Raw genomic sequence first — 26,203 nt, 5'->3', positions numbered from 1 at the left:
CCAGAACTCTTTTCATCTTGCAAAACTAAAGCTCTATATCCATTAAACAGCATCTCCCCACTCCTCCCTCTCTTCGGCTCATGGCAACCACCATTCTGTTTCTATGAATTTCACTGCTCAAATAGGTGGAATCATATAGTTTTTGTCTTTTTGTGACTGTCTTATTTCACTTAGTATAAAGTCCTCAAAGTTCATCCATGTTGAATCATGTATCAGAATTTCCTTCCTTTTTAAGGCTGGATAATACTGCATTGTATAAATATACCACATTTTGTTTATCCATTCATCCTGTGATGGACACTTAGGTTGCTTCCACCTTTTGGCTATTGTGAATAATGCTACTATGAACATAGGTGTACAAATATCTCTTCAAGACTCTGCCTTTAATTCTCGTGGATATATTGCTGGATCATGTGACAATTCTATGTTTAATTTTTCAAGGAACTGCCATACTGTTTTCAACAGTGGCTGCACCATTTTACATTTTCACCAACAGGGCACAAGGATTTCAGTTTCTCCAGATCCTTGTCAACACTTGCTATTTTATGTTTTTCTCATAGTAGCCATTTTAATGGATGGGCGGTCTGGCTCTTTGCTTTTGACCTGTCATGAGTCAGCTTTGATTGCCTCATCCAGGAAACAATGCTTTTTTTTTCCCCTTTGTCTGCCTCTGGTCTAATTTCCAGTCCTCTTCTGAATCTGCATAGCCCTCTGTCTTTCACCTATCTGCACTTCCTACATTAGTGGAAATTACCTGATATGTGTTTGTCTGTCTGGTTAGACCATTAGCTCCAAGATCTGGAACCACCATGGGTTCATCTTCATAGGCTTTCAGCTTTCCTAGTTGAGATTGCTCATTAAACTCTTCCAAATAAAAGATCATCCCCTATGTATATGGAACTGGGCCACCAAGAGAATATGGATTTATATTCTTCTCAGACCACCACTTCATTTCTTACAAGATAGAGCCCATTCCGTTATTATCTTCTCTTTTACAAACCTGTGCACACTTGTTCTGCTTGTGACAAATAGGCCTGTTCTTCTGAATGAAAGGCTTTCCAAGAGGACGTTTTTCTGACTTTCCCTCTATATTGTGCTTCCTCTAATATGTTGTCATTTAGCCTCTTAACCTTTAAGATCAGATCGCCTCTGGATTCTTTTCATGCTTATAAGAAGGACTAAACTTCTTGTGGACAAATACAGTCCCCTTGAAGGAGGTAATACACAGGAGATACTGGGAATAATGTGAAGATTTCTTCCTCATACATGGGAAACAAAGTCAGGATTAAAGGAATTAGTTGATTGATTGATCATTTGAATTCAGTGAGTATCAGGATTTGAAGTTTGTCAAAGAAAGGAGAGACTGGTGGTATAGGTTCAGTTGATCAAAGGTGGAAGTTGAAAAGAATTGTGTCAGTCCTGAAGGATGGGTGGAATTTTGTTGCAGAGTATGGGCAGGTTACTGCATCTTGAAAGAATAACATCAAGTGGACTAAACAAGGGATACAAGGTCCAGTAAGAATCTTTGCCTATTACACTTTGGACTTCCTCTCAGGGAACACTAAGAGAGATGGAGAAATCTTGGGACCAGACTAGGTGTATTAGTTTGTTATGGCTGCCATGATAAAGTACCACAGACTGGATGGTTTAAACAACAGAAATTTATTTTCTCACGGTCTCGAGGCTGAAAGTCTGAGATCAGGGTAAAGACAGGCTTGGTTCCTTCTGAGAGCTGTGAGGGAAGAATCAGCTCCAGGCCTCTTTCCTTGGCTTATAGATAGCTGTCTTCACATAATCTTCCCTCTGTACATATCTGTGTCCAAATTTCCTCCTCTTATAAGGACACTAATCGAATTGGATTAGGACCTACCCTAATGACCTCATTATATATAAAATAAAAGCCTATCTCCAAATACAGTTACATTGTGAGGTGCTGGGGGTTAGGACTTCAATGTATGAATTTTGAGTTGGACTAAAGCCCCTAACACTAGAAGTCCTTCGATGCCATCCTTAAGGGTTTGATGTTGTCATGAGTTCTAGCATATGATATGGGGAAGAAATTCATGTAATAAAAGCAATTTTGTTTTTAATGTGGAAGTACTAGCAGAATGGGAAAGACATGAAAGGGGTAAAGTAAGAGTCCAGGTGACTCCAGAGTTTTTCTGATAGGAGGGCAGAATGGTGATCCCTGTTGTAGAAGTGTATGAGAGCTGAGATTTTGCATAATTTCATATATTTTTAAAGTCATTTATATTTCTTTTTTGTGAATCAGTCTTCTTTTTTGCTAATTTTAAAGGCTTCTTAATTATTAAATAATTTTTTAATTATTAAAGACTTATCTTTTTATTCTGACATATGTGACAGATATTTTTCCCTATTTCACTATTTGTCTTTGGACACTTTTTGTCCAGAGTTGACCAAGTTCTTTCATTTTTACTAGTGGTATTTTGAGAAATTGTTGAAATATAGAAAGATACAAAGGGATAATGTAATAAACCTTCCCTAATTATCAACTATAAAATTTTTTACTTATTTAACTGAGGTACAGTTTTAATACTAGTAAAGTACACTCTAATTGTGAACTGAGTGGATTTTTACATATGTATATACATATAATTTACCACCCAGATTAAGAGAGAAAACATTTCCATCATCCCTGAAGTTTCTTTCCTTCCTTCCAATTTTCAGTTAATAATAACTGCCCCCTTCTGCAGAGGTAACCAGTAATCTAACCTCACTTATCAGGAAAAAAAGTATAAATTCATTTTCAACACCATATAAATGGAACCATACCAATGCATGCACTTTTTCAGGGGAGGGGGTGGTCTGGCTTTTTTCTCTGTACATATTTTTAGATCATCAATGTTGCTGTGTATTTTAATACTTTTTATTGCTGAGCAGCATTCCATTATATGAATGTATGATGGTATGCTCATTCTCTTGTTGGTTTTTCATTTGTGTTTTTTCCAGTTTGGGACTATTATGAATAAAGCTGCTGTGAACATTCCTTTGTGTCTCTTGGCATATCTTCATTTCTCTTGGTTATACAAGTAGCTTTCTAAAGTGGTTGAACCAATTTATACTTCTATCTGTACCAAATTCTCACTATTGTTAGCCTTTTTGACTTTAGCCATGTGTAGTGGTCTCTCATTGAAATTTATAATTTGCTTTCTGTGATAAATCCTAGCATTGAGCACCATTATTTGTGTTTTGGCCATGTAGATATCTTTTATGTAAAGTAACTGTTCAGTTCTCTATTTTAATTGAATTATTTGCTTTTATTGATTAGTAGGAGTTACGTCTATATTATCAATACAGGTCATTTGCCAGATGTACGTATTGCTAATGTTTTTGCATTCTGTGACTTGAGTATTTCTAGTGTCTTTTGATGAACTAAGTTATGAAATTTAATAAAGCTCAGTATCAGTGTTTCTTTAATGGTAGTTCTTTGTGTGTCATGTTTGAAAAATCTTTCCCTACTCTGAGATCATGAAGATATTCTCCTGTATTGTTAGTGGATGCTTGATTATTTGAGCTTGATTCACCTGGAATTACTTTTGTGTATGGCACAAGGTAAGTGTCAAGGTTCATATTTCCATATGGATATCCAGTTGCCCTAGCACCATTTGTTGAAAAGACCATCCTCTGTCCACTGAATTGCAGCAGGGCCTCTGTTGTTCAATCAAGTGAACCAGTCAAGTGGTCTATATCTAGACTGTATTCTCTTCCTTTGATCCAGTTATTTCTCTTTTTACTAGTACTTCACTGTCATAATTACTGTTTTATTTCAGTAAGTCATGAAATCAGGTAGGCCTTAAAGTTTTACTTCTTAAAAAACTCATTGGCTAATTTTGATCCTATGCGTTTTCATAGAAATTTCGTTTCCACTGAAAATCCTGCTGTTTTTTTGTTTTGTTTTGCGGTACGCGGGCCTCTCACTGCTGTGGCCTCTCCCGTTGCAGAGCACAGGCTCCGGACGCACAGGCTTAGCGGCCATGGCTCATGGGCCCAGCCACTCTGCGGCACATGGGATCTTCCTGGACTGGGGCACGAACCCGTGTCCCCTGCATCGGCAGGCGGACTCTCAACCACTGCACCACTAGGGAAGCCCCTGCTGGGGTTTTTTAAGAGTAGAGGTGAAGTCTGACATTTCATTAGATTTACTCCTGTGTATTTAATCTATTTTGATATTGTAAATTTTTTTTTTTTTTTTTTCGCGGTACACGGGCCTCTCACTGTTGTGGCCTCTCCTGTTGTGGAGCACAGGCTCGGTACGAGCAGGCTCAGTGGCCATGGCTCACGGGCCCAGCCGCTCCACAGCATGTGGGATCTTCTCGAACCAGGGCACAAATCCGTGTCCCCTGCATTGGCAGGCGGACTCTCAACCACTGTGCCACCAGGGAAGCCCTGTAAATATTTTTAAATTTCATTTTTAGTTGTTGGTTTATCAAAATACAATGGATTTTTAGATATTGATCTTATATCTAGCTATTTTGTTAAATTCGCTTATTCTAATAGCTTATTTTGATAGATTCTTTTGGATTTTAAATGCACATCATGTCTTTTGCAAATAAATAAAATTTTACTTCTTCCTTTTCAATCTTTATGTCTTTAATTTCTTTTTATTCTTCTAGTACCATGTTGAATACAAATGATAATAGAAATCTTTTTCTTCTACCTCACATGAGGGGGAAAATAATATTTCACCACTGAGTGTGGTTTTAACTTTAGAGTTTTTGTACATGCCCTTCATTAGAATGAGGAAGCTCTCTCTGTTTTTAGTTTGCTGAGAATTTTTATTACACAGAGGTATTAAATTCGGTCAAATGCTTTTTGTGCATCTGGTGAGATAACAGTATAATTTTATTTCTTTATTCTGTTAAAGGGGCGGATTATACTGATTGAATTATCAGTGTTTAACCAATCTTGCATTCCTGGGATGTCTCACACCTGGGTCTGAAGTACTATCCCTTTCATATATCATGCACCTTCTTGGTTAAATTTATACTTAGTATTTACTTTTTATTCTATTCTAAATGGAATTGTTTTCTTAATTTTTTTATTGTTCATTGCTAGTGTTTAGAAGTACAAATGTTTGTGTGTTGATCTTGAATCCTGAAAATTTGCTGAGTTTATTAGCAATAACTTTTTGTAGATTTAGTGTTTATGTGTTATATATATTTATATATTAGATTATGTAGTCTGACTAGAGGTGATTTTACTTTTCTCCTTTCCACTTTTATCTTTTTTTCTTTTTCTTGCTCATTTGCTCTGGCTAGAACTTCCAGTACAATGATAGAATTGTTTACAGTGGACATCCTTGTCTTATTCCTGAACCTTGGAGGAAAACTTCCTGTCATTTATTTTAGCATTGTGTATGACGTTAGCTGGGATTTGTCAAAAGTGCTTTTTATTGTGTTGAGGAAGTTCTCTTTTATTCCTAGTTTGTTGAGTGTTTTTATCATTCGTGTTGGATTTTGTCAAATGCTTTCTCTGCATCAATTGAGATGATCATGTGGTTTATTTCCTTCATTCTATTACTGTGCTGTTACATTGATTGATTTTCCTTTGGTGAGCCACTCTTACATTCCTGGGATAAATCCTACTTGGTCATGGTGTATAATCATTTTAATATACTGCTAGGTTTGGTTTGCTTGTATTTTGCTGAGGAGATTTGCATCTATATTTCTAAGGAATATTGATCTTTAGTCTTGTGATTTCTTTGTCTGACTTCGGTTAAAAGTAACTCATAGAATGAGTTAGGAAGTGTTCCCTCTTCTATTTTGGAGTGAGTTAGAGAAGGGTTTGTGATCATTCTTCTTAAATGTTTGGTAAAATTCACCAGTGAATCCAACTGGTCCTAAGCTTTTGTTTGTTGGGAGGTTTTTAACTACTAATTCAGTCTCCTTACATGGAACTCTTCAGATTTTCTATTTCTGTTTGACTCAGTTTTCATAGTTTGTATGTTTCTAAGAATTTGTCCTTTTCATCTAGGTTATCTAGTTTGTTGGTGTACAGTTGTTTATAGTGCTCTCTTATAGTCATTTTTATTTCTGTAAAGTCGGTAATAATGGCCCCATTTTCATTACCAATTTTAGTAAATTAGAGTCTTCTTTTTTCTTAGTTAGTCTGCCTAAAGGTTCATCAATTCTGTTGATCTTTTCAATGAACCAACATTCAGTTGATTATATTTTTTATTCTTTATTTGGTTTTTCTCTGCTTTAATCTTCATTATTTCCATCCTTCTGCTAGTTTTGGGTTTAGTTCACATTTATTTTTCTAGTTCCTTAGGATATACAGTTAGGTCATTGATTTGAGATCTTTTTTTAATGTAGGTGTTATAGCTGTAAATGTCCCTCTAAGCACTGTTTTAGTTGCATCTCATAAGTTTTGGTATGTTGTGTTTTTCTTTTGTCATCTCAAAATATTTTCTAACTTCCCTTCGATTCCCTTTGATTTATTCTTTGATCTTTTGGATTTTTTAAGAATGTGTAGTTTTATTTCCACATATTTTTGAATTTTCCAGTTTTCCTTTTCTTACTGATTTCTGGTTTCATTATATTTTGGTCATAGAAGGTACTTCGTATGATTTTAACCTTTAAGATATATTGAGACTTGTTTCATGCCTAACATATGGTCTATACCAGAGAATGTTCCATGTTTACTGAAGAACATGTATGCTTCTGGTGTTGGCCTGAGTGTTTCTGTAGATATCTGTGATCTACAGTTCACAGCTTTGTTCAAGTGTGTTCTTCCAATATTGATCTTTTGTCTAGTAGTTCAATCCATTATGAAAGTGGGGCAATAAAATCTCCAACTATTATTGTTGAATAGTTTATCTTGTCAGTTCTGTCAGTTTTTGCCAACAGAAGTTCTGTTGTTAGGTACATGTATGTTTATAACTTTTGTTTTCTTGATTTATTGACCCTTTTACCATTGTAAAATGTCCTTTCTCTCCCTCTCTCTCTCTCTCTCTTTTTTTTTTTTTGTCTTAACACATTATTGACCAGAGATATATTAATACTTAGTCTTTTGTTACCCGAACGTTATTGACCGGAGATGTATCAATATGTTTGTAGAGAGTGATAAAATTAACATCACTGTGTGAAGTTGTTAGACCTTAAAATTGATCAAGGGTTCAGTATACAACTTATGATTGTCATTATCATTCACATTTTGCTCCGTTAGCTTTTCTGTTCCAACCTTGTGTATATTATAAACGTAAAATTTTCAAAAATGACACATCATGAAATTTTGAGTGAAGAAGAATTTTTTGGTGAATTTTATGCAGATAACTTTCTCTGATTGTCCAAGCGACATATATATTAGTCTCTCAGAAGATGATAGTTCTTCAGAATATAGTTCTGATTCAGATGATTTGAATATTGGACCAACAGAATCATTGATTCTGATATGGAAAGTGAAAATGAAACTCAAGGTGCTGGAACTTGCTCCTTTGCTTCTACAGAAGAGTGGACTGAAGACAACATTTCACAAAAATTAGAAGACTTTACAGGTGTGTCAGGTGTAACTATTAAATGTAATAACCTGCAAAGTGTCAGTGAAATAACAGAATTAATTTTTGGCCAGGCGAAATAAAAATCGCTGGCCACAGGCATTAGTTTTTGCAGAAATCTCCCAGTCAATAATGAGTTAAAGTCTGTTTTGTCTAATCCTAGTATAGGCAATCCAGGTCTATTTTGGTTACTGTTTACATGATATATCTTGTGTTAGTCTTTTACTTTCAAACTGTTGTGTCTTTGAATGTGAAGTGTTACTTGTAGACAGAATATAATTGGATCATATTTTTTTCAATCCATTCTGCAAGTCTCTGCCTTTTAATTCAAATATTTAACCATTAACATTTAATGTAAGAAGCATTTGTCTTCTATTTAGACATTTGCTCTGAGTATGTGATATGTCCATTTTGTTTTTCTACTTCACAATTTTTGCTTTCTTTTGTGTTAAGTCAATATTTCCTAGTATACCATTTCAGTTACCTTGTTGTGCCTTTACTACATTTTTTCCCAGTTATTAGTGGTTACCTTGTTGATTACAATTAACAACTATAACAGTATTGTTCAGATGAATACAAACTTAATTTCAATAGTATACTAAAACTTTGCTCTTCTATAGCTTCACACCCTCCTCACTCCTTTATGCTGTTATTGTCATCTAAATTAACAACTTTATACATGTGTGTATACTAGTAGCAATTTCTAATTACTGCCTCATGTAGTGGTCTTGAAATCATACAGGAGAAAAATAAATACAAAAAAATACATTTATAGTGTCTTTTATATTTTTACCTTTGTAGTTACTTTTACCTACATAGTTTTCCTTATTTCTTCATATGGATTTTTGAGTTATTTTCCAGTGTACTCTCATTATAGCCTGAATGACTCCCTTATTAATATTTCTTATACAGCAGGTATACTAATGACATTTTCCCAATCCTTATTTACCTAGGAGTGTCATAATTTCTTCTTCATTTTTGAAGGATGGTTTTGCCGAATATTCAAGTCTTGGTTGACAGTCTTTCCCTTTGGTACTTTAAATATGTCATACAACTGCCTAGTGGTTTCCCTGGTTTCTAATGAGAAATCAGCTATTAATCTTATTTGAGACCCTTTGGAGGCAATGAGTCACCTCTCTCTTGCTGCTTTCAAGTTTTATTCTTTGTCTTTAGGCCCTTTTTCCTCTCTTCTCTCCTACTTCTGGTATGTGAATGTTGCTATGTTTGATTGTGACCCACAAATCAATGAGACTTTTTGTTCATTTTCCTTCATTATTTTTACTGTATACTCTCAGGTTGGGTCATCTCAATAGATTTATATTCAGATTGGCTGATTTTTCTGCCTCTTCAGCTCTTGAGCCCTCTAGGGCTAATTATTCACTTCAATTATTGTACTTTCTACTCCAGAATTTGAGTTTGCTTTTTCAATATATGTATACTTTCTCTTTATTGATATTCTTTATTTGATGAGACATTGTTTCCATACTTTTCTTTTGTTCTTTTGATGTGGTTTCCTTTAGTACTTGGTACATATTTAAAACAGCTGATGAAAAGTCTTGGTCTAGTAAGTCCAATGTCTGAACTTACTCAGAGACAGATTTTACACTGTTTCATACATAGTCTGTTTTCCTATATATGAGTAATAGTTTCTCATCTGTTTACGTCTCAAATTTTTGTTGAAAACTGGACATTTAAAATATGTGTAATGTGTAATCAGCATCTCAACAACTGCAGCTGTTGTTATGTATTTGTCTAGTGACTCTTTTGAACTAATTCTGTAGAATCTGTATTCTTTGTCATGTGTAGCCAACTGAAGTCACTGCTCCATTAATTAAATAGCCAGCTAGTAATTGGACAATGATTTCCTTAAAGACTTGTAACCAATAAGGTTCCCAATATTTGCTAAGTTACTCTGTGTGTATGTTGGGGCATGCCTTCAGCAATTAGCCCAGCATTTTATTACTCCACATTAGCCTTCACTTTTTTTTCATAGAGCCTCAAGGTTAGGGAGACGAGGGTTTAGCACCTTCTCGGGTCTTTCCTGAATGTGAACACAGCCCAGGGATTGTGTGTCACCTTTTAGATCATCAGGAATATACCTGAGCTTTTCAAAGCCCCTTCTGGATATCTCATTCTCCAGCTTTTCCCTTTAAGCTTTTTAGTAATACTGTTGTTTCCCTTAGCTGTTAAAAACTGTCTGTAGTAGTCAAGTAGCTATGATGGTAAACAATATCCCATGATTTTTTTTAAAAAGTAATGTCTTGTCCCCAGGGAAAATGTTATTTACAACTTTGAGTCATGTCAAATGAAGAGGGGTGGTCTAGGAAACCACCGGACAGGCCAAATAATGCTAGTTCTCTGGGAATGGGGTTTATCTTCTAATTGAACCTGTCTTAGGTACTGAGGACTTGGGTCTCAGCATTTTATTACTTAGAAGATATAGGACAGATAGGTCTAGGCAGCATTTTTGGTAGTGTCTGCTACTGCTCTCTTCCTACTGCAGTGAGATCCCACCAATCACATTATGTGTTCTGATGACTTTCCCCTTACAGATTAAGTATTCTTTAGTGGAGATATGCATGAGTCTGAGTGGATTTAAGCACTGACTGTTCTTCCTCTACACTAGCTATCACCACATGGGACAGAAAGGGGCTTCTTCTGAATTCTCCCCCAATCCTCTCTATGACAGATTGGCTTCCTTGAGAAAATCTCACAAAGAAGGTAGAAATTACCCTGTGTCTGTGATACATACCATCTCCCTAGGGACTTCACACTCTTCACATTTGCATACATGTGGTTTTTATAGCTTAAGCTTCTTATCTTCTTATATGGAGTTTAGCATATGGTTCAGTAAGCAAATGAATGGGTCCTGATTCTCCCTATAGGTACCTATCTCTCTCCTGATTTCAGATTGTTTGCCATGCAATTTCATTTCTCTAATGAGTTCAAAAATACATTAATTTTCAGTTCACCAAGCTTTGTTCTTGTAAGATGTTAGTATTGCTCTTTTCAGCTTTCTACATCTTTGAGCTAAAATCTAAAGCCACACTGTATGATTGTAATTTTTTCTAATTTGGCGAGACTTACTGTTTTTGTTTTATCATATGCAAAGTGTAGCAGAAAATAATTTATGTTATGATCAGATTATCCTTTATATTTCAGTCATTCAAGTTGGGTAATTATGTCATTTCAGTCTTCTGTGTCAGTGGTCAGCAAACTTTTTTGGTAAATGTCAGATAGTAGGCTCTGTGGGAGATATGGTCTCTCTTTGAACTACTAAACTCTACAGTTTTAGTCTTACAGCAGCCATAGATAATACATAAACAAATGAACATGAGCTGTGTTCTAATAAAATTTTATTTTCAAAAAAACAGGTAGTGTGCCAGATTTGGTCTTTGGCCCATAATTTTCTGACCCCTGTTCTAAATCGCTATTGGTTTTTCAGTCTGCTTGTCCTGTGAGTTACTGAGAGAGTTGTATTAAAAACACTAATTAGGGCTTCCCTGGTGGCGCAGTGGTTGGGAGTCCGCCTGCCGATGCAGGGGACGTGGGTTCGTGCCCCGGTCCGGGAGGGTCCCACATGCCGCGGAGCGGCTGGGCCCGTGAGCCATGGCCGCTGAGCCTGCGCGTCCGGAGCCTGTGCTCCGCAACGGGAGGGGCCACAACAGTGAGAGGCCCGCGTACCGCGAAAAAAAATAAAATAAAAAAAAAAAATAAAAACACTAATTAAAATTGTGTGTCTGTATATCTAATTTCTCTCAACTATTGTTTATATATATACAATATACAGTAATACTCATTGTTCTCTATAGTTATGTTCTGTAAAGTGGCCATGAACACTGAATTAGCAAATACTGAATCATTGCTCCCAGGGGAAATACAGGATTAGGTTCCTGCAAGCTCCTGGTCACAACGTTTTGGTTAGCCAATCAATATGTAACCTGGTTATGTGTGTTTCTGTTTAAGAACATCTTATTTAGTAATATTGTTGATTCTTGAACATGAAGTAACAGCCAACAGCACCGTAATTAATGCTTGAACACAGCCTATTAGACGTGCTTGTTTTCTGCATAAGGCATATCACAACTTTTTTGCACTTAGGGACACTAGATAGCACTTCTTTTTCTTTTTTTTTAAATATGGAATTTTATAAATTTATTTTTATTTATTTTTGGCTGCACTGGGTCTTTGTTGCTGTGAGCGGGCTTTCTCTAGTTGCAGCAAGCAGGGGCTGCTCTTCATTGCAGTGCACAGGCTTCTCATTGGGGTGGCTTCTCTTCTGCGGAGGATGAGCGCTAGGCACGTGGGCTTCATTAGTTGCAGCACGCAGGCTTAGTAGTTGTGGCTCATGGGCTCTAGAGTGCAGGCTCAGTAGTTGTGGCGCATGGGCTTAGTTGCTCCATGGCATGTGGGATCTTCCCTGACCAGGGCTTGAACCTGTGTCCCCTGCATTGGCAGGCAGATTCTTAACCACTGTGCCACCAGGGAAGTCCCTAGATAGCACTTCTGTAATACACAATGGGGCCATTCTAAAATGTGAAACCACCAAGAAATAGCACAAAAATGAAAAAAAGTGCTAAATAGACTACAAAAAGGATATGATTACTGTACAACAGCTGAAACAAGAAGGCAAGGCATTATCTTGTTCAGATTCAGCTGGGAAAACGTGTATTGGGCAAATTTTTTATCATTCTGTGAATGTCTGCAAATGAATGCAAAATCACAAGTACTAATTTGGAAGTTAAAAGTAAATTTTAGTGAGTAGGTGAATTTGCAAATACAGAATCTGAATAATGAGAATTGACTGTATTTGGAAGCTGTGTTGATATACTGTATGTGGAAGCATATCAATTTATGTTATACCTTCTGTTAAAAGAATCATTTTATCATTTATATATATGTGTATGTATATATATATATATATATATCATACTTTCTTACATTCAGGTCTACTGCTTTTCATGTTAATATAACCACATCAATTTTCTTTTGGTTAGTGATTATGTATATATCTTTTTGCATCCTTTTCCTTTCAATCTTCATACATCTGCCTCTATAAATTGTGTTTTCTTTGTTATTTTTATGCTGTCAGTCTTCCCTTTAATTGTATTTGTTAGTCCAGAGGTTGGCAAATTTTTTCTGTAATGTGTCAGGTAGTAAATATTTTCAGTTTTGGTAGTCATAAAGTCTCTGATAAAACTGCTAGGCTCTGCTTGTTTTTGCATAAAAGCAACCATAGACAATACAAAATTATTGGGGGTAGGGTGGTTGCTGTGTCCCAATAAAACTTTTATTTTAAAAAGTGGCAAGCTGGATTTGGCCACAGGTCATAGCTGACCGCTTCACTGGAGCATGCCCAGGGTAGTAGAGTGGGATGAAGATTGTAGGAAGTGTATTTATATTTTTCTGCTAAAAAATAAATTAAAAAGACAGAAGTTTTACTAATATACTTATTGAGAGTACAAATATATAACTCATAAGTACATACAAATTAAGTTATTAATATTTTTACTAATTGAGCACCTCCAAAGTATAAGCTAAAATTAGATCCAAAATAGGCATCCTTTATATTTGTTTCAGCTCTTTACGGTAAACATAAGAACTGTTTTCATGCGTATTTCCTATGTCATCTAATTCTAAACCCAGATTAAACAGAAATGTACTCTTGCAGGCATCAGTGTCATTCAAGGATATAACTGTTGAACTCACCCAGGAGGAGTGGCAGCAAATGGGTCCTATTCAGAAAACCCTCTACAGAGATGTGATGCTAGAGAACTACAACAACCTAGTCTCAGTGGGTGAGCATATAAGCATAACTTACCCTCATAACTCCATACAGAAGGCATTTCCTTTTTATGCATCAGTACACATGAATACTTTAGATTTTAATGTCATTTAGGCTTTTTATTAAGGAATATAATATAACCAAGCCCTACTGAGGGATAGAAAGTGTTTGACTGCCGTTACCAACTGCCAATGATAAATTCAGCTGAGGGCCTTCAGGATGCTGTTCCTGAAGCTTTTTCCACTTCTGGAGACTAAAAAGCTCGTCATCTGGCCTAAGTACTCAGTTGTTGCCTGTTTACAGGGAACTGCATTTTCAAACCAGAGGTGATCTTCAAATTGGAGCAAGGAGAAGAGCCTTGGTTCTTAGAGGAAGAATTCTCAAACCAGAGCCATAAAGGTGAGTTACTGAGCACTAATAGAATTCTGTGGGGTAGTTAGGCTCCAGAAGGTCAGTTTTGCAGTGAACACCTTCATATTTCAAGACTTTTCTTATAAGTCCCAAAGGCACAAAAAACACCAGTCAAAAGAGAATGATTAATAAACTTGACTACATTAAAATTGAGAATTTTGTTCATAAATGATACCATTAAAAGGATGAAGAGACAGGCCACAGAGTAGCAGAATAGATATACAATACAAGTAACCTAGAAAGGATAAGCATCCTGAAAATGTAAAAACTTCTGCAAGTCTAAATAGGAAAGCATAGCAACTCAGTTTAGGTGAAAGACTTTATATATAGGAGCTTTCAAACAGCTGTTAAATCTTTGAAAATGTGTTAAATCGCATTACTTTTCACAGAATGCAAAATAGAGTATAAGGTGAGGTGAGTAATATGTATAGCATGAAATGAGATTAACAAATCTGGCAATGGCAAGTCATGGGGAAGATGTAAAATATTAAAGACTCATTTATTGACTGAAAATGTAAACTGATAAAACCACTATGAAATCAGGAAGATGTTATCAAATAGTTAAAGTTTTACACACCTGTAACCAAGTAATCATTTTCCCAACTGTATACCCTATAAAAAGGCATGATTGTATTCTCTAGAATGAATAAAACAATATTTACGGCAATATTGGTTATTTTTGCCAAAATTGGGCTCATCAGCAATAGAATAAAGGAATAGTATTTCTTAAGGGAGAATTATACAGCTATATGAAATCTTATACAATGATTGCAAACATAATATTAAACAAAAAATATAAATATGCATGTATGGTTACATTTATGTAAATGTCAGAAACAAGCAAAACTCAATTACATTTTTAGGAATTAATATATAGGTGGTAAAACTACAAAGAAAATCAAGGAGGTAAATATCAGGAGAGTGATGAACTCTTAAGCATGAGGAAGTTGTTACCAGGCAGGGATTTTTGCAGAGCCATTTATGTTCTGTTTCTTGACATGGTTTCTAATTCGATGAGTGTTCACTCTATACTGTTAAATTGCACATATAAGTTTTATGCAAATATAAATTATGTTTCATGCTTAACAGAAAGTTACAAGATGAACCAAAAGTAAAATAGTATTCACAGTTCATATAAGCCAGAAAGGATGGGCATCTAGAATGCATAAGGAATTTGGATCTTTGCAGTAAGGTCTTCCATGATACCTCATTTAAAATTGCGCCCCTCATATCAAACTGAAATGTGGAAATTTAGAATGAAGTGATCAGGTTCACTTATCTGCACTTTTGTTAGATGATATAAGTCAAAGGTATCACAGCCAGAATTGAGCAGTGAATCTAATTTAATTACAAGAATTGATTTTCCTTTTATCAGTGTCATACTTGTTTGTATTTCTATGACTCACAGCTGCAAGATGGGTTTTATCCTGAGCTATAAACCTCTTCATTTAATCATGAGGAGGTTGGTGCTATCAATTTAATTTGATTTTGAAAGACTGAATGGAAATAAGGAATGATATCAAATTGAAGTATGAAGACTCTTGAGGATTCTACCAGTAGAGCCTAGATAATGTTGGACCTCTACTGTAATTTACTTCCTCAAACCAAACCATTCTCCTGTTGGGCCTAGCCTATCAATGCTTATTATCTCCTAATTTTCTTGTTATTCTACTTAAGTTTATAACCCCCCATGTTGTATTAATTATCTGGTTTTCCTGCTCCCTAAAATCATTCCCATAAAAGTCTAATTTCTCTCCCTTCTCCACCCAGGTAGGAAAATCCAATTTATCACAATCCAACTACAGATAATGTATTTATAACCAGTTTCCTCTCTAATTTTCACTGTGTCAATATTATTTTTTAAAGGAGGGTGTCTCTCTCTCATACACACAAAACCACAAATTAATCTTGAGAAACCAAAAAATGAAATGCAACAAAGGCTATATGTTTATAAGCCTCATCCATAAGAATAGTAAGATTCAAAGTGTTTTCAATTTTTCTGTTTTAGAAGACTACAGAGATGAAAATCTAATCAAGAGGAACAAAAAAATCAAAGACAAACACCTGCAGCAAGTAACATTTATAAATAATAAACAGTTGCCTAGAGAGGAAGAAGAAGTTTTGAGAAAACCATTTAATCTGCACATAGTTCCTGTTTCTTCATCAAAAATGTCCTGTAAATGTGACTCATGTGGAGTGAATTCACAAAGTATTTCTCAATTTATCATTAATAGTAGAACCTACTCAACAAAAGATACAGATTGTTATAATGTATGTGAAAATTTGCCTTTCAAAATTAAACTTGAAAGAACTCATACTGGAGAGAAATTTTATGAATATAATAAAAATCAGGAAGCCCTCAGTTATAAGGAAAATCTTCCTGAACATCAGAAGTGTCAAACATTAAAGCAAGCTTTTGAATTTAATGGGATTGGAAAAGCCTTCTATGTTGAGGCTGCCTGTGTTAAACATAAGAGTACTCATACAGGACAACAATCCTGTAAAGATGAAGAGTTTAGGAAAAACTATGACAAGACAACTCTCTTTGACCAGGAAAGAACTGGGACAGGAGAGAAACACTCTCATCTTAACCAGTGTGGGAAATCCTTCTGTGAGAAGTCAGCTATCAAGGAATACAATAAATTTAACATGACTGTGAAACATTGTGAATGTATTACAAGTGGGAATAATTTCAGCAGGAAGTCATACCTTACTCAACCTCAGAGAACTCTCACAGAAGAGAATCCATTGGTATGTAATGACAGAACACAAACTGGAGATAAACACTTTGAATGTCATGAAAATAGGAAGTTTTACCAGAAAGCCCACAAAGTATGCCAGAGAACTCACTATGAAGTAAAACCCTATAAATGTAATGAATGTGGGAAATCCTTCTGTCAAAAAGGACACCTCATTCAACATCAGAGAACTCACACAGGAGAGAAACCATTTGAATGTAATGAATGTGGGAAAACTTTCTCCCAAAAGTCACACCTCAGTACACATCAGAGAATTCACACAGCAGAGAAACCCTATAAATGTAATGACTGTGGGAAAACATTTGTCCAGAAGTCAACGCTCAGGGGACATCAGAGAATTCACACAGGAGAGAAACCCTATGAATGTTGTGATTGTGGGAAAACTTTTGTTCAAAAGTCAACCCTCAAAGATCATCACAGAATTCACACGGGGGAGAAATCCTTTCAATGTAACGAATGTGGGAAAACTTTTGGCCAGAAGTCAAACCTCAGAATACATCAGAGAATTCACAGTGGTGAGAAAACTTATCACTGTAAAGAATGTGAAAAATCCTTCTGGCGAAAAGACCATCTCATCCAGCATCAGAAAACACACACAGGAGAGAAACCATTTAAATGTAATGAGTGTGGGAAAACTTTTGCCCGGACATCAACCCTCAGAGTTCATCAGAGAATTCACACTGGGGAGAAACCATTTAAATGTAATGAATGTGGGAAAAAATTTGTCCGGAAGGCAATCCTTAGTGATCATCAGAGAATTCATACAGGGGAGAAACCCTTTCAGTGTAATAAATGTGGGAAAACTTTTGGTCAGAAATCAAACCTTAGAATACATCAGAGAGCTCACAGTGGGGAGAAATCTTATGAATGTAATGAATATGGAATATTGCCTAAGAAGTCAACCCTAAGTGTATACCAGAGAATTCAGGGAGGGGGAAAACCAAATTGATATAATAACTGTGGAAAATTCTTCTGACTAAGAGACCAACCTATTTGACATCAGAAAATTCACAAAGGAGAAAAACCATATAAGTCTGAATATAGGAAGAATTTTGCCCAAAAGGCAACTCTGAGAGTGTATCAGAGAATTCACACAGGATTTCTTTCAAGGTTCTCTGGAAACCCTGTTGGATGGAGTCATGCCTTGTTAGATAACTCATATCACATGTGCTGGTAATCTCATTAGTAAGAATTTCATAGCTAAACTAAATTTCCCTATCTCCCTTTCATCTAACTGGGGCTTTGTGACTGTCTAGTAGACTGAGAATGCTCATGTTGTATGCCACACCTAGTTCTGACTTCCTTGGTCCCAGCAGTATCTCAGTCATACATGGAATAGTAGCAACTATCCCTTAGAGAGGAAATGTATCCCCCACTTTGCTGCCTTAAGCAAAGCTGCTGGCTCAGTTTGACCCTCAACTCATAAGTACTCTAATTGGGCCTGTTTCACTGATGGTTTTGCTAGTTGAAACCACTTGGACACTGAATGTTCAACCTCAGTGCCATTATGCAGAGCACAAAACTAATGTGGCTGCTCCTGTCACTGGGCAGAACACAAAGATGTTCTCAACTCTAGCCAGTATTCCCTCTGATGAAACTTGGTGCGTTTTCATTGACTCTTGGGTTCTTACTGTACCTAGCTATCTGACATGCCTGTTGTAAAACTATAGGCTTATAAAAGGACCCCTGTTTGGCACTGTGAACTGTGGGGGGAAAATCACAGCTGCTGAGCACAACGTCTGGGCTGTTCAACTAGATTCACATGGTAAGAGACTATTCTCTGATAAGACTAACTGGAATCAAGTTGCTGATCAAGCCCCCACTACCCTGATTCAGGATTGCTACCTGAATCCATATCATACTGATGGCAAAACATTTACCATCTTACCCTGGATAGACAGTAAAGGTGTGTGTATATATCCAGTGTTTCCTTTGATGTCATTTGATACAAGAATGTAGTTATTTTCTTCTGGATTAGTAGCCAGTGCTCCATATGCCATTTGATTAATTCATCCCTTTCCTACTGATTTTAAATATCTTCATATACTAACTTGTCATTTGTAAACATATTGCATATAACTGACTAATGACCATATTAGTAACAAATTCTCCTTTTATGAACAGGGATGGCACATACCTCATATGAGCCAAAATACCCTGTCTTTCTGGCCTGATAATGTTTCACTGAAGGGTATTTGAATCAAGTTTAGAAAAGGAGAATACCTCCTAGGACTTTGGAAATGAAACATCACAGACCAGTTACATTGTTACTCCAGAGCTGCCAGCAGCATTGTGAAGAAGATTCAACTGCGATAAGAGAAAATAATGTCCAGTTAGTACTATATTCCCTGAAAATCAAGAGATTACTGTTTACTCCATCTTTATAATTGTTGGTAATATAAAGTCATTCTTTCATAAAATTTCTCTGTTTTCTTAAGATATATAGAATCATCTCCTTTACACCCCCTTTCATATATCATCTTTTAGGATTATGATTGGATTTGCTATTAAGTTCAGGACCATCTACCCTCCAAGATGGAACCAGTTCACCCAAGTGGCCTGAATGGGAGGCCAGGTGACAAAGTCCCCTGATGGCACTCATGCTGTATCTGCTGTCTCCTTGGTGGGGAAGCCTCTCCAGATAATACATTATCAACTGGAGACCATGGTCTATGCTGTAGTCATGAATGCTCCATTCTCCCTGCCTGGTTCATCTCCTTTCCAAGTATTAACTTTTATTCCAACAGATGGGTTCCTTATCTAGAGACACTGGCAGAGTCAATTTTCTGTCTGCCTGCCTACTAAGGGTCTTCGAGCTAATAAAAGAAGCCTCCATGAAGGCAGGAAATTTTATCTGTTTTGTTCATAACATGTCCCTCTATGTATTGGGCATTAAAAAATTATGAAGAGTCCCTCTACATATTGGGCACTGAAAAATACGTGTTGAACATAGAATTATAAAAGTGATATCTGAAAATTTTTCCTTTTGATTCTTCAAATTATATTTTGAGATTATTCATTATTATTATAAATAGTTAAGGAAATTATTGCTCTAAGCTCCCACTCAGACTCGTCTTTTGGATATTTTCTAAAATTGCTAAGAGAAAACTCAATATTCAGAAGTGTTCTTCAGATCTCTTTCAGCCAAAACAAAATTTATTTTCAATAAACTAGTATTCCCAGTTCAAAATTATGTCTGCATAGCTATGTATGGGTACATAGCTATAGCTAAGTACCAATCAAAAAAATTGTGCATAACAATAACAATGATAAATTAGATTTTCAGGATCAACCAAATGGGAGGGCAAAATAATTAGTTCTTGGGGTCATGTATTTAATTCATCATATCATTAATTCTCATTTTTACTTCCCAATCAACTTCCTGACAGTTACAAGGAAAAGTTTTTTATTTTCTCAGGTCCAAGAATCTATCTCCTAGGAGACATGTCTGACCCCAAAAGAACAGGTATAACATCTGCTCTGACCTACCTCCATGTTTTGTTTTTCCTTGCCAGGTATATACTACCTCTTCTGTCACATTAAAGGTCTCTCTAGAAGCCTAGCAGAAATAGTATATTCTGTCCTTCTACCAGGGCAGCTTCACACTATAATGGGGGTGAAACAAATTTGTTTTGTGGAGACTGCAGTCTCCAAGTACCATTAACCTGCCTGACCAACTGGCTATTTTAGTGATCTTCCAGTTTTCTAAGGAACTGACTGCCAACTGAGAAAAGCATAATTAGCTTAATTATCAGCTAACTAGCTTGATACACAATTAATAAACTGAGAAACTACTTGGAATATTACTCAGCCATAAAAAAGAACAAAATAATGCCATTTGCAGCAACGTGGATGGACCTAGAGATTGTCATACTGAGTGAAGTAAGAGAAAGACAAATATATGATATTGCTTATATGTGGAATCTAAAACAATGGAAATGAACATATTTACAAAACAGAGTCACAGATGTAGAAAACAAACTTATGGTTACCAGTGGGGAAAGAGTGGGGGAGGGACCAATTGGAAGATTGGGATTGACATACATGCACTACTATATGTAAAATAGATAACTAATAAGGACCTAGTGTATAGCACACAGAACTCTACTCTAATGAACTATATGGAAAAAGAATCTAAAAAAGAGTGCTTATATGTATATATATAACTGATTCACTGCTGTACACCAGAAAATAACATGACATTGTAAATCAACTCTACTCCAATAAAAATTTTACAAAATAAAAGAAAATCTTCAAACACTTGCAAATTAACACACTTTTAAATGTTTCATGGCACAGAGGAAGTTACAAAGGGAATGAGAAAATAATTTGAAGTGAACAAAAAGGAAAAATCTTGTCAAAATTGGTGCACTGGCAGAGGTTGAGAGTACGCCTGCTGATGCAGGGGACACGGGTTCGTGCCCTGGTCTGGAAGACCCCACATGCCGCAGAGCGGCTGGGCCCGTGAACCATGGCCACTGAGCCTGCGCGTCTGGAGCCTGTGCTCCACAGCGGGAGAGGCCACAACAGTGAGAGGCCTGTGTACCGCAAAAAAAAAAAAAAAAAATTGGTGCACTGGAGCTAAAGCAGTGCTGAGCAAGAAATTCATACCACCAAAAACTTACATTAGAAAAAAAGAAAGGTCTCAAATCAATAGTCTCATCTCTCATCTCAAGAAACAAAAAGAGCAGAGTAAAAAAACCCAAAGCAAGCAGAAGCAAAGAAATAATGTAAGAGCGAGATTCAATCATGTTGAGAAGAGAAAATCTAAGAAACCTGAACTTAATCCTTTGAAGATAGAAATAAAACTGATAAAACTCTACTATGACTGAAAAAAAATGATACAAATTAATTCAGGAATGAAAAATATGATATCACTACACAAATACTGGAAGGATAATCAAGGAACACTACAGAAACTCTGTGTGTGTCACTTTGACACTTTATGTGAAACCAACCAATATGGACGTCAATATCACAAAGCCACAAATTATGAAAACTCAAGATAAAACAGAAAATCTAAATTTTTCTATAACTATTAAATACATAGAATTCATAGCAAAAAGCATTCCCGAAAAGAAATGTTCAGGCTCAGTTGATTGCAATGAAGAATTCTTCTACATTTAAAGAATTAACACCAGTTGTACCCAACTTCCTCCAGAAAAGGAGGGAATACTTTACAACTCATTTTATGAGGCCTGTACACAAAAACATGACAAAGACAAAAAGAAAACTAAATATTTATATCTCTCATGAATTTCCATTAAAAAATCCTCAAAAGCCTATTAGCAAATCAAATCCAGCAATATATAAAAACTAACATCACAACAAAGTGGAATTTATTCCAGGAATGCCAGGCTCATTCAACATTTGAAAATAAATTAATGTAATCCAACATATTAAACTAAGAAGAAAAATGACATATTAATGCAGAAGAGCATTTGACAAAATCAATTCCATTTTATGGTTTTTTCTTTAAAGTCAGCAAATTAGGAATAGAGAATGTCACCAACTTGATAATTAATTGAAAACACAGCTAACATTGTACTTAATAATGGAAGACTGAATATCTTCCTCAAAATTAGGACTAAGGCAAAGATGCCCACCTTCATCACTGTTATTCAACATAGTACTGGAAGTCTACCCAGCACAATAAGGCAAAAAAAAAAAAAAAAAAAAAAAAAAAAGGCATATAGATCATAAAAGAAAAACATAAATATATACCTATTTACATATGACATAATTGTCTATGTATGTACAAAAATCCCAAAAAATCCAGAAAAAAATAAAAACTTCCTAGAATTAATAAATTAATTCAAGTTTGCAGGTTATAAGATCAATATAAAAAATAAATTATATATCTATCTGCTACACACACACACACACACACACGTATCTAAACCTAAAACCCTATTCAAAATATAATTCAAAATGGATCAGAGATTTCAATATAAAATGTAAAACTATAAAATTTTAGAAGAAAAAGGGAAAATATTCTTTTTTTTAACATCTTTATTGGGGTATAATTGCTTTACAATGGTGTGTTAGTTTCTGCTTTATAACAAAGTGAATCAGTCATACATAAACATATGTTCCCATATGTCTTCCCTCTTGTATCTCCCTCCCTCCCACCCTCCCAATCCCACCCCTCCAGGCTGTCACAAAGCACCGAGCCAATATCCCTGTGCCATGTGGCTGCTTCCCACTAGCTATCTACCTTACTACATTTGTTAGTGTGTATATGTCCATGACTCTCTCTCGCCCTGTCACAGCTCACCCTTCCCCCTCCCAATAACCTCAAGTACGTTCTCTAGGAGGTCTGCGTCTTTATTCCTGCCTTACCACTAGGTTCTTCATGACATTTTTTTTTCTTAAATTCCATATATATGTGTTAGCATACGGTATTTGTCTTTTTCTTTCTGACTTACTTCACTCTGTATGACAGACTCTAGGTCTACCCACCTCATTACAAATAGCTCAATTTCGTTTCTTTTTATGGCTGAGTAATATTCCATTGTATATATGTGCCACATCTTCTTTATCCATTCATCCGATGATGGGCACTTAGGTTGTTTCCATCTCCGGGCTATTGTAAATAGAGCTGCAATGAATATTTTGGTACATGACTCTTTGAATTTTGGTTTTCTCAGGGTATATGCCCAGTAGTGGGATTGCTGGGTCATACGGTAGTTCTATTTGTAGTTTTTTAAGGAACCTCCATACTGTTCTCCATAGTGGCTGCACCAATTCACATTCCCACCAACAGTGCAAGAGTGTTCCCTTTTCTCCACACCCTCTCCAGCATTTATTGTTTCTACATTTTTTGATGATGGCCATTCTGACTGGTGTGAGATGATATCTCATTGTAGTTTTGATTTGCATTTCTCTAATGATTAATAATGTTGAGCATTCTTTCATGTGTTTGTTGGCAGTCTGTATATCTTCTTTGGAGAAATGTCTATTTAGGTCTTCTGCCCATTTTGGGATTGGGTTGTTTGTTTTTTTGTTATTGAGCTGCATGAGCTGCTTGTAAATTTTGGAGATTAATCCTTTGTTGCTTGCTTCATTTGCAAATATTTTCTCCCATTCTAAGCGTTGTCTTTTTGTCTTGTTTATGGTTTCCTTTGCTGTGCAAAAGCTTTGAAGTTTCATTAGGTCCCATTTGTTTATTTTTGTTTTTATTTCCATTACTCTAGGAGGTGGGTCAGAAAGGATCTTGCTGTGATTTATGTCATAGAGTGTTCTGCCTATGTTTTCCTCTAAGAGTTTGATAGTTTCTGGCCTTACATTTAGGTCTTTAATCCATTTTGAGCTTATTTTTGTGTATGGTGTTAGGGAGTGATCTAATCTCATACTTTTAAAAGTACCTGTCCAGTTTTCCCAGCACCACTTATTGAAGAGGTTGTCCTTTCTCCACTGTACATTCCTGCCACCTTTATCAAAGATAAGGTGTCCATATGTGCGTGGGTTTATCTCTCGGCTTTCTATCCTGTTCCATTGATCTATCTGTTTTTGTGCCAGTACCATACCGTCTTGATAACTGTAGCTTTGTAGTATAGTCTGAAGTCAGGGAGCCTGATTCCTCCAGTTCCTTTTTTCGTTCTCAAGATTGCTTTGGCTATTCGGGGTCTTTTGTGTTTCCATACAAATTGCAACATTTTTTGTTCTAGTTCTATGAAAAATGCCAGTGGTAATTTGATAGGGATTGCATTGAATCTATAGATTGCTTTGGGTAGTAGAGTTATTTTCACAATGTTGATTCTTCCAATCCAAGAACATGGTATATCTCTCCATCTATTTGTATCATCTTTAATTTCTTTCATCAGTGTCTTATAATTTTCTGCATATAGGTCTTTTGTCTCCTTAGGTAGGTTCCTTCCTAGATATTTTATTCTTTTTGTTGCAATGGTAAATGGGAGTGTTTTCTTGATTTCACTTTCAGATTTTTCATCATTAGTATATAGGAATGCCAGAGATTTCTGTGCATTAATTTTGTATCCTGCTACTTCACCAAATTCATTGATTAGCTCTAGTAGTTTTCTGGTAGCATCTTTAGGATTCTCTATGTATAGGATCATGTTATCTGCAAACAGTGACAGCTTTACTTCTTTTCCAATTTGGATTCCTTTTATTTCCTTTTCTTCTCTGATTGCTGTGGCTAAAACTTCCAAAACTGTGTTGAATAAGAGTGGTGAGAGTGGGCAACCTTGTCTTGTTCCTGATCTTAGTGGAAATGCTTTCAGTTTTTCACCATTGAGGATGATGTTTGCTGTGGGCTTGTCATATATGGCCTTTATTATGTTGAGGAAAGTTCCCTCTATGCCTACTTTCTGCAGGGTTTTTATCATTAATGGGTGTTGAATTTTGTCAAAAGCTTTCTCTGCATCTGTTGAGATGATCATATGGTTTTTCTCCTTCAATTTGTTAATATGGTTTATCACATTGATAGATTTGCGTATATTGAAGAATCCTTGCATTCCTGGAATAAACCCCACTTGATCATGGTGTGTGATCCTTTTAATGTGCTGTTGGATTCTGTTTACTAGTATTTTGTTGAGGATTTTTGCATCTATGTTCATCAGTGATATTGGCCTGTACTTTTCTTTCTTTGTGACATCCTTGTCTGGTTTTGGTATGAAGGTGATGGTGGCCTCGTAGAAGGAGTTTGGGAGTGTTCCTCCCTCTGCTATATTTTGGAAGAGTTTGAGAAGGATAGGTGTTAGCTCTTCTCTAAATGTTTGATAAAATCGCCTGTGAAGCCATCTCGTCCTGGGCTTTTGTTTGTTGGAAGATTTTTAATCACAGTTTCAATTTCAGTGCTTGTGATTGGTCTGTTCGTATTTTCTATTTCTTCCTGATTCAGTCTTGGCAGGTTGTGCATTTCTAAGAATTTGTCCATTTCTTCCAGATTGTCCACTTTATTGGCATAGAGTTGCTTGTAGTAATCTCTCATGATCTTTTTTATTTCTGCAGTGTCAGTTGTTACCTCTCCTTTTTCATTTCTAATTCTATTGATTTGAGTCTTCTCCCTTTTTTTCTTGATGAGTCTGGCTAGTGGTTTATCTATTTTATTTATCTTCTCAAAGAACCAGCTTTTAGTTTTATTGATTTTTGCTATTGTTTCCTTCATTTCTTTTTCATTTATTTCTGATCTGATTTTTATGATTTCTTTCCTTCTGCTAGCTTTGGGATTTTTTTGTTCTTTCTCTAATGGCTTTAGGTGCAAGTTTAGGTTGTTTATTTGAGATGTTTCCTGCTTCTTAGGGTGGGCTTGTATTGCTATAAACTTCCCCCTTAGAACTGCTTTTGCTGCATCCCATAGGTTTTGGGTTGTTGTGTCTCCATTGTCATTTGTTTCTAGGTATTTTTTGATTTCCTCTTTGATTTCTTCAGTGATCATTTCATTATTAAGTAGTGTAATGTTTAGCCTCCAAGTGTTTGTATTTTTTACAGATCTTTCCCTGTAATTGATATGTAGTCTCATGGTGTTGTGGTCAGAAAAGATACTTGATACAATTTCAATTTTCTTAAATTTACCAAGGCTTGATTTGTGACCCAAGATATGATCTATCCTGGAGAATGTTCCATGAGCACTTGAGAAAAATGTGTATTCTGTTGTTTTTGGATGGAGTGTCCTATAAATATCAATTAAGTCCATCTTGTTTAATGTATCATTTAAAGCTTGTGTTTCCTTATTTATTTTCATTTTGGATGATCTGTCCATGGGTGAAA

General features: G+C 35.8%; 1 protein-coding gene across 1 annotated transcript in view; it reads left to right on the top strand.

Annotated features, from left to right (window-relative positions):
- The window catches only part of ZNF510 (zinc finger protein 510), a 23,758-nt gene extending 4,919 nt beyond the window's left edge, over positions 1 to 18,839 (top strand). Inside the window, exons 4-6 of the mRNA XM_082656725.1 lie at positions 13,188 to 13,314; positions 13,605 to 13,700; positions 15,721 to 18,839. Coding sequence (XP_082512851.1) covers positions 13,188 to 13,314; positions 13,605 to 13,700; positions 15,721 to 17,420 — 1,923 coding nt within the window. The 3' untranslated portion in view covers positions 17,421 to 18,839. The remainder of the gene's footprint in view (positions 1 to 13,187; positions 13,315 to 13,604; positions 13,701 to 15,720) is intronic.
- The last annotated feature ends 7,364 nt before the right edge of the window (positions 18,840 to 26,203 follow it).

This window comes from Grampus griseus, assembly GCF_964374135.1.
Source record: "Grampus griseus genome assembly, chromosome: 6".
In the NCBI taxonomy this organism is placed as follows: Eukaryota; Metazoa; Chordata; class Mammalia; order Artiodactyla; family Delphinidae; genus Grampus; species Grampus griseus.
The sequence above is the reverse complement of the archived record's forward strand: the minus strand, read 5'-3'. Positions and strand labels throughout refer to the sequence as shown.